The following is a 9,714-nucleotide window of genomic DNA, read 5'->3' on the forward strand; positions in this document are numbered from 1 at the left end:
CAATCTTAGTCCTGTATTGACACTTTGCCTGTTTGATGGTTCGTCGGAGGGCATAGCGGGATTTCTTATAAGCTTCCAGGTTAGAGTCCCGCTCCTTGAAAGCGGCAGCTCTATCCTTTAGCTCAGTGTGAATGTTGCCTGTAATCCATGGCTTCTAGTTGGTGTATGTATGTACAGTCACTGTGGGGATGACATCCTCAATGCACTTATTGATAAAGCCAGTGACTGATGTGGTGTACTCCTCAATGCCATCGGAAGAATCCCGGAACATATTCCAGTCTGTGTTAGCAAAACAGTCCTATAGCTTAACATCTGCTTCATCTGACCACTTTCTTATTCAAATCAAATCAAATCATTGCTCATTGCTCTCCGTTCATTTAGATAGGGAAGGGAATTATTTCATAACTGTTTGTTTGTATTGTGGGAAAGCTACTCACCGACAGCTTCAGGATCTTGTCAAACATAACATCAGGTGGGACGTGGAAGTCAAAGACAAAATACTAAAAGAGAAATGTGACGTAAAATAAATGTATCAGTGTCATGACGTTTTCTGTTAAAATGTGTAACTTTATTGAAATTATACATGTAGCTTTATTGATGACCATACATGTAATTACAACGCTTTAGACCTTATCATCATCGTCATTCTTCTCATCAACCTCCTCATCCTTATCATCAAACTCATCATTCCAGGGCAGATTGGTTACCTCATTGTAGTATGGGCAGTTTGTCGACTCCTTCATCTGAGTGTACTTCTTATCGTCTCCGATCTCCACACAGACCACTGGATCCATGTTCAGCCCAACTAGCTGCCTGGCCTCTATGACAGTAACACTAACCTGGTAAAATAGGGTTATCATGTATAAACACTCTTTATTATAGCACATTTTTTAGATGCTGATTATTCCTTGATTCATTGAACATATATTTAAATTTACTTGGAAATCCATTGGTCTCCCGGCACTAGGTTCCATCTTAATGTCTGGTTTTGATCTGATGTTGTAGACATGTTAGAAACGTTTCAGTGTGATTAAATCAATGCAGACTTTCATGTCAGAATTCTGTAAACTACAAGATACTACATTGTAAACAATGTAATTGAATCATTAGTGCAAAAGTTTGTTTCTATGTTATCTAACTCTATAGAATTGTATATTATGTGTAAATTGAATGGCAAACCACAAGCAACATAGAACTGTGCTCTGTGCTTACCTCTTGTTGGAGACATTAGTGGTGACGGCTGTGACTGAGGCCAGGGAGATGGTGTCGGGGTCAGGACCCCCTCCCCCTCCCATCCCTCCCATGAAGTCCAGGTCCTCTGTCTCCAAGACGGCTGCCTCATCGCCTGGACAATCACAGTCAAGGAGGCCACACCTGTCAGAACAGCCTGACAGGATGACGATAGCTAAGCTTGACAACCACCCTTTTAGGTTGTTTGTGTCACTTTTTGTATTGTTTTTATTTTTGTTTGAATACAAGGTTAATGTTACTATTTACAATTTATCATAGGATATGTTAAACATTTTCATCTATACTCTTCTCTTTTTTCAGAGAGTATCAGAGAGTGATTAGGACCAAAGCTTGTATGAAAGCATTTGGTGTAGCTCCATTATTATTACAAGAAACAATTGGGGTGGATGGTGGTGTGTGTGTGTGTGCGTGTGTCTACGTGTGTGTACGTGTGTACGTGTGTGTGTGTGTGTACATGTGTCTGTGTACGTGTGTCTGTGTGCGTGTGTGTGTGTGTGTGTGTGTGTGTGTGTGTGTGTGTGTGTGTGTGTGTGTGTGTGTGTGTGTGTGTGTGAGTGTGTGTGTGTGTGTGTGTGTGTGTGTGTGTGTGTGTACGTGTGTCTGTGTGTGTGTGTGTATATGTGTGCGTGTATGTGTGTGTGTGTGTATATATATGTTTGTGTGTGTGTGTGTGTGTGTGTGTGTGTGTGTGTGTGTGTGTGTGTGTGGTGTGTGTGTGTGTGTGTGTGTGTGTGTGTGCATATGTGTGTGTGTGTGTGTGTGTGCATATGTGTGTGTGTGTATGTGTGCGTGTATGTGTGCGTGTATGTGTGCGTGTATGTATGTATGTATGTATGTATGTATGTATGTATGTATGTATGGTATGTATGTATGTATGTATGTGTGTGTGTGTGTGTGTGTGTGTGTGTGTGTGTGTGTGTGTGTGTGTGTGTGTGTGTGTGTGTGTGTGTTGTAGTATTCTGTACCTCTTCCTCCTTTTCCGTGGTCTGACTTATGGCCACGTGATTTCTTCATGATTCAGAAGAGTCCTTTTCTAGCTCTGTGAAGTAAATAGAATTCAGGTAATTTTGTGGGAGGTTCTTGATTGTGACATAGACTGCGTTTTTTAGTTAATAAATCAACAAGTACTGCACTGTGGATTCGATGGATTTGAGCTTTTAGGATCCCTATATAGTGCACTACTTTGACCAGAGCCCAAGTGCAATATGTAGGGAATAGGGTGCCATTTCAGACACACATCAGTCTCCTCTTATGGCACAGTATAACAGTCAGTGGATGCGTCACAAATGGCAACCAATTTCCTATATAGTGCACTACTTTTGACCAGAGCTCTATGGGTGAATAGGGTGCCATTTGAGACTAAACCAGTGTATTTCTTAAGGCAGGTAGCCTGGTTTCCACTCTACCACCACACCCTCTTCTGGCTCCGATGAGGAGTTTAAATAATTCACATCCCATGACCTTAACACAGTGCCTTCAGAAAGTATTCATACCTCTTGACTTTTTCCACATTTTGTTGTGTTACAGCCTGAATTCCAAGTGGATTCAATAGTTTTTTCCCCCCTCACCCATCTACACACAATACCCCATAATGAAAAAGTGAAAACATGTTTTTAGAAATGTTTTCAAATGTATTGAAAATGAAATACATAAATTGCTGATTTACATACGTATTCACACCCCTGTGTCAATACATGTTAGAATCACCTTTGGCAGCAATGAAAGCTGTGGGTCTTTCTGGGTAAGTCTCTAAGAGCTTTGCACACCTGGACTTTTTTGAAACAATTTTATTTTTCAAGCTCTGTCAAGTTCGTTGATGATCATTGCTAGACAGCCATTTTCAAGTCTTGTTGTAGATTTTCAAGCCGATTTAAGTAAAAACTGTAACTAGGCCAGTCAGGAACATTCACTGCCGTCTTGGTAAGCAACTCCTTTGTATATTTGGCCTTGTGATTTAGGCTATTGCTGAAAGGTGAATTTGTCTCCCAGTGTCTGATGGAAGGTAGACTGAACCAGGTTTTCTTCTGGGATTTTGCCTGTGCTTAGCTCTATTCTGATTCTTTTTATCCCCAAAAAATCCCTAGTCCTTGCCAATGACAAGCATACCCATAACATAATGCAGCCACCCATATGCTTGAAAATATGAAGAGTGGTACTCAGTGATGTGTTGTATTGGATTTGCCCAAAAGATAACGCTTTGTATTCAATTCATATCTTTGCCACATTTTTTGCAGATTTACTTCAGTGCCTTATTGCAAACAGGATGCATGTTTTGAAACATTTGTACTCTGTACATGCTTCTTTCTTTTCACTCTGTCATTTAGGTTAGTATTGTGGAGTATCTACAATGTTGTTGATCCAGCCTCAGTTTTCTCCTATTACAGCCTTTAAACTCTGTAACTGTTTTAACAGGTGTGTAAAGTACTTAAGTAAATATACTTTAAAGTACTACTTAAGTGGTATCTGTACTTTATTTTACTATTTATATTTTTGACAACTTTTACTTTACCACATTCCTAAAGAAAATAATGTACTGTTTACTCTATACATTTCCACTGACACTCAAAAGTACTCGTTACATTTTGAATGCTTAGCAGGACAGAAAAATGGTCCAACTCACACACTTATCAAGACAACATCCCTGGTTATCCCTACTGCCTCTGATCTGGCGGACTCTTACCGGGTGACTTTTACTTTAGTCATTTTCTATTATGGTATCTTTACTTTTACTCAAGTCTGACAATTGGGCATTTTTTCCACCACTGGGTTTTAAAGTCACCATTGGCCTCATGGTGAAATCCCTGAGTGGTTTACTTCCTCTCAGGCAACTGAGTTAGGAAGGACGCCTGTATCTTTGTGGTGGCTGGGTGTATTGGTACACCATCCAAAGTGTAAATAATAATTTCACAATGCTCAAATGGATATTCAATGTCTGCTTGTTTTGTGTATAGGCCAATTTAACATTCAGACTATAACACAACAAAATATGGAAAAAGTCAGGAGGCATGAATACATTTCAGGATACATTTCATATGTTTTGTTGAAAATAAAACTCAGAATAATTATTATTGTACATAAAACACCTTTAAAAGCATGTATTGTATTGTAAGATTCGAATGGTAAATGATGAATCCAACAGATCTCTTCTCAATGGGCTTTTCTTTCTGGTGTATACTGTAGCTGGCTTTTCTTTGGTAAAATCAATTTTGTTATAACATTGAGGTAGCTTTCAGGATCTATGATAGCAAGCTTAACTAACTGCAAGTAACCAAAAAAGTATTACAAAAGAAACACATAAAGTACAATTTGGGTGGAATTATTTCATGATTGATTTCATGACTGATCTCTATTCAGTTTGCTTTTACCTGTTTTCAGGTGATCTACATCAATTTACATATTTTGTTTCAGGGATTCTGTATTGCATGGTCTCAGTAGGGCTATGGTCAATTGCTTTATTCAGAACAGGGATGGTCAACGGTTCGCGGGTTTTCTAGGCCCGCGGATCAATTCCCCCAACCCCAAAAAATGTATCAACTCAGTCAGGGTCTCAATTTACTGTTGAGAGTTAGAATAGTAGAATACACATGGTTGTGAACTTTGGTTCTGCTGCAGCAGTTTTTCTCTTGTTATGTCAGTCACTGACAGTCACTCAGTTAGCCCATGTCAGCTAAAACATTTTAGATTGGTAAATTAGTTTAGCAAGCTATCTAACTTGTAGTAATCATGGTCGAGTTACCGACCAGGGGGCCCCCATTGATAGATTTTTTTTGTCACTCTCACTCAGATATCATATTAAAAACGGCAAACATTTATCTTCACCCCATGGCTCGTTGTGATATTTCGTGATTATTGCTTAATTTTGCGGGGTGGGGATTATGTGTGTATTGCTAGGTATTGCTAGGTATTACTGCACTGTTGGAGCTAGAAACACAAGCGTTTCACTGAACCTGCAATAACATCTGCAAATCTGTGTACGCGACCAAAAACTTTGATTTAATTTGGCAAAATGAGTAGAATGACATGAAATTTGTTATAAAGTTGGTAAATCTTCTCTCTACCCCATGGCAAAATGTGTAGAATTGCAGCAAACTTGTTTAAAAACTGCTAAACTATGTTCTCTACACCCCATATCAAAATGTGTAGAATTAAAGCATACTTGTTTAAAAACTGCTAAACTATGTTCTCTACGCCCCATGTCAAAATGTGTAGCATTAAAGCATACTTGTTTAAAAACTGCTAAACTATGTTCTCTACGCCCCATGTCAAAATGTGTAGAATTAAAGCATACTCGTTTAAAAACTGATAAACTATGTTCTCTACGCCCCATGTCAAAATGTGTAGAATTGCAGCAAACTTGGTTAAAAACCGCTAAACTATGTTCTCTAAGTCACATGTCAAAATGTGGAGCATTAAAGCATACTTGTTTAAAAACTGCTAAACTATGTTCTCCACGCCCCATGTCAAAATGTGTAGAATTGCAGCAAACTTGTTTAAAAACTGCTAAACTATGTTCTCTACACCCCATATCAAAATGTGTAGAATTAAAGCATACTTGTTTAAAAACTGCTAAACTATGTTCTCTACGCCCCATGTCAAAATGTGTAGAATTGCAGCAAACTTGTTTAAAAACTGCTAAACTATGTTCACTACGCCCCATGTCAAAATGTGTAGAATTAAAGCATACTTCTTTAAAAACTGCTAAACTATGTTCACCACGCCCCATGTCATAATGTGTAGAATTGCAGCAAACTTGTTTAAAGACTACTAAACTATGTTCTCTATGCCCCATGTCAAAATGTGTAGAATTGCAGGATACTTGTTTAAAAACGGCTAAACTATATTCTCCACGCCCCATGTCAAAATGTGTAGAATTGCAGGAAATTAACTCTAAAACTTAAATTGTTTCTCTCCGCTGTCAAGAGGGGGCCTGCAAAAATAAGTGTGTGGGGGGGTGAGCTGATTCTTTAAACTAAGCTGTGACTATGTTATACACAACAGCATTGCTATCCATGAATTCTATCGGAAAATGTATATAATGATGTTCATACATACCATACAAGAAAATGGCACACTATCCTTTTCTTCAAACCAACTCCCAACGGTTCCTGGTGAAAGAAACAAACCAAACTCTGAGGGCTACAAAATAGTTATCCTACAGAGCCATTTTAGACATTTACACTGCAGAAACAGAAAGGTCACAATAGTGAAGTTAAAAAGAATATGGCTTGTCCAGGGCAGGAGTTAGGCTGGAGTGATGTGATACGTCAATGAATAGTGTATGAGTGTTGAACCCGAGACAGACAGGTAACTATAACTAAATAGGTTGGTGAGAGAGAGAGACGTCATCGCAAACGGACTCTGCCAAGCCAGACAAGCCAACAAGACTTGTTCCACCAAGTTACTGCGACTTTTTTATAAGACATTAATGTTCAGATATGCAAACACATACAGCACATTCGATGAATCCAATGTGTCTGGTAATGTAAGAAACGATGGTAATGCAATGTGTCTGACTCAGAATTCTGAAATCAATTTACATTGGAAAGGGAACTAAAAGTAGCTTTGGGAATTGTGACTAAATGTGGGTTGGCCGAAAAGGTATGAACAGAATTAGGCTATTTCTTTGTAGGCAACCAAAGACATGCGTTAATATGAGTGAGGCCATGTGTGCGTATGTACGGGACAACAGGAAGCTAATCAACACATTTCAATAGATTTTCGTGCTACCAAACAAAAAGTCAGAGCTTCTCAATATTGGAGGAAGAAGAAGGATCTTCCTTAAATCATTCATGGGGTAATACTCCTGTGAGGAGCCCAGCTCAGTGTACATTTCTTGGTAGACATCTTGTGTTATTGCATTTATCTGGGTTTAACATTGCATTTAACTTTCAAGGTTTCTGACTACATGTTTCAAGTGATCCATCACACATTTCTAAGTAGGAAGATGGTGGGAAAACAACCTACATCTAACCACATGATCTAACAAGGACCTAGCTCTTCTTCCACAATAAATAAAATAGGCATTGAGCAAAAAGCATAGATTTTTTATTTTTAGTTCCCCTTTATTTAACCAGGTAAGCTAGTTCGGCAAGCTAATGCACTGAGGTCTAACGGATAACTGATCTAGAGTATATTAGCGGGGAGGGTAGTCGAGATCTAACAGGGCGCAAAAATTGGTCCGACTATTCTATGGAAGGAGGGAGCACACACACAGACTGTGAGAAGTGAAAAGCACACACACATAAATTGTGAGAAGTGAAAAGCACAAACACATAGATTGTAAGACACATAGATTGTGATACACATAGAAGGTTTAAATTGAAACAGAGTAAAAGTACACACACATAGATTAAGGATAATAACAGATTATAGAAACACACGCATAGATTGTGCAACCTAATAACAAATAGTTATTGGATAACCATGGGTGGCAATTCCTCAAAGATGGTGCAGGAATTAATTGGAGATGAGCGATACATGGAATTAAAAGATAAGAGAAATATTTACTTCGGTCCAAAGTGGAGGAAGAAGTATGAATTTGATGGAAGATTGGATGTAGAAAAGTTGGGACTATTGGTAAGACAGATTCATAAGGCATGTGGAGAGAATGTGGACAAACAGCGAGTAGAGCGGTTCGAGACAGCGAGGGTGTGGTTGGCCGAAGCGAGGAAGCAAGCAAAGGGTGAAAAGAAAAAGGAAGTTATTAAGAAGTTAGAAGTAAGGACCCAAGAACAGATAGCAACTCCCACAACCTCTCCCTGGCCGACCAGGCATGGAGAGAGAATCCTGATGACGAGGTGGTGGTGGTGAGACGGAGGCAGCCCGACCAGGGGCCGCCCGTTCCGCTGCTACCATTCCCATATGCGGGACCTCAGGGAGCCGAGGGAGGTAGAGAGGAGGAGAAAGGGAGAAAGTCGAGAAAAGTGGATAGAGACAGTCAAAAGAAAGGGGGAGATAGATGCTTTAACTGTAACAAACCGGGTCATTTCGCTAGAGATTGTGAGGTACCGTGTAAACACTGCAATAAAGTAGGTCATAATAACCGAGACTGTAAAAAGAGTGAACCGGTTGAGGTAGAGCATCTAACAGTAACTGTTGGGTTAACTGTGTTCAAGAAAAAAAGAAAAGAAAAAATGGATAGGAATAAGACAAATACATGTTTCAACTGTCAGAAGTCGGGGCATTATGCAAGGGAATGTGAGGCACCGTGTAAAGATTGTAACAAAACGGGACATAATAACCGAGATTGACAAAAGGAGAAAGAGAAAGTGGGAAACAGGGAGAGTAGAAAAAGGATAGAACCAGATGATAGAAAGCCTTTTAATTGCGATAAGACAGGACATTTTGCCTGGGAGTGTAAGGCTCCCTGTAAACATTGTGACCGAGTAGGACACAACCACTGAAATTGCAGCCCTAAGCAATAGCATCGGTGGTTCAGTGGTAGAATTCTTGCCTGCCATGTGGGAGGCTCGGGTTCGTATCCTAGCCCATGCACCAGGAGACTAAATGTTAATTTAACTATTGTTATGTTTTGCCTGGAAAGATACAGTTGTTAGTGGTTGTTTAAGGTATAAACCAAACGTTTTGATAGCTTGTTTAGTTTAAATTGAAGAGACAGTTACCTAAATCTAATGAATTATAAGGAGTGGATAGGTAATTGCGATAGAATTGTAACCACCGAAAGGTGTTTATTTTTATGCTAAAAGAGTTGAAAGAAGTGTTTTATAAATTTGGCAATATACATGGTATTTTTAAAAGTCTTGGACATTTCATAAGAGTGAAGCCAAAAGAGAGATAAAGTTGTAACATTGGTTTTAATCTTACGATAGAGGTAAGGCAGAAAGTTGTTTGAAAAGAGGTCATGTTTTTCACCTACGGGTTAAAAGAGGAGAGTTGGTTGTGAGCACTGGACTGTATGTGGCTGGAAGCGATTCTGGTCTGAATAATGGAATCGTGAAAGTTTTGTGATAAATTCTGGTTATTGATTCGTGGTTTGATTGTTTAGTAACACCAGTGAATTGAACATTGCATGGAAAAATGTCAAGTCAGTAAAGTGAATTGCAGGTTGAGTTAATTTTATTTTACAGGGCACATCAATCACAGTTGTGTGTGTCTAATGGCAGAGTATTCCTATTAAACACTTTGTGAGCCTGTTTGCAGACAGACTGAAGGGGTTTTAATGTTGGAAAGCAAGCTTGGCCCTAAATAGTCAAGTAGTATATTAGGTATGGGAGTTTCATAGATTTAAGGTACAGTATTGTATCCAAGTGTAGCGCAGGTTCAATCACATAACCATTGAGGAAGTTAAAACTAATGATTGGGTGGAGTACAATGGAATTATAAGTATTATTAGGTTTTGTTTGTAGTCAACTTTTGGGTCTCTGAATCGGTGTAGTATAATGAAATGCTTCTTTTCCTGGGAAAAAGAGTGCTTCATTGTCTCTCTGGGGAATGTTTCCTAGA

The 9,714-nt window shown here is 39.0% G+C and overlaps 1 protein-coding gene across 1 annotated transcript in view; it reads right to left on the bottom strand.

Moving 5' to 3' along the window:
• The window catches only part of LOC106603637 (otoferlin), a 34,242-nt gene extending 32,929 nt beyond the window's left edge, over positions 1-1,313 (bottom strand). Inside the window, exons 1-4 of the mRNA XM_082974710.1 lie at positions 1,213-1,313; positions 939-993; positions 708-839; positions 438-500 (exon numbers count right to left, since the gene is read on the bottom strand). Coding sequence (XP_082830836.1) covers positions 438-500; positions 708-839; positions 939-993; positions 1,213-1,304 — 342 coding nt within the window. The 5' untranslated portion in view covers positions 1,305-1,313. The remainder of the gene's footprint in view (positions 1-437; positions 501-707; positions 840-938; positions 994-1,212) is intronic.
• Between the last annotated feature and the right edge of the window lie 8,401 nt (positions 1,314-9,714).

This window comes from Salmo salar, chromosome 01, assembly GCF_965601325.2.
Source record: "Salmo salar chromosome 01, fSalSal1, whole genome shotgun sequence".
NCBI classification, from domain to species: Eukaryota; Metazoa; Chordata; class Actinopteri; order Salmoniformes; family Salmonidae; genus Salmo; species Salmo salar.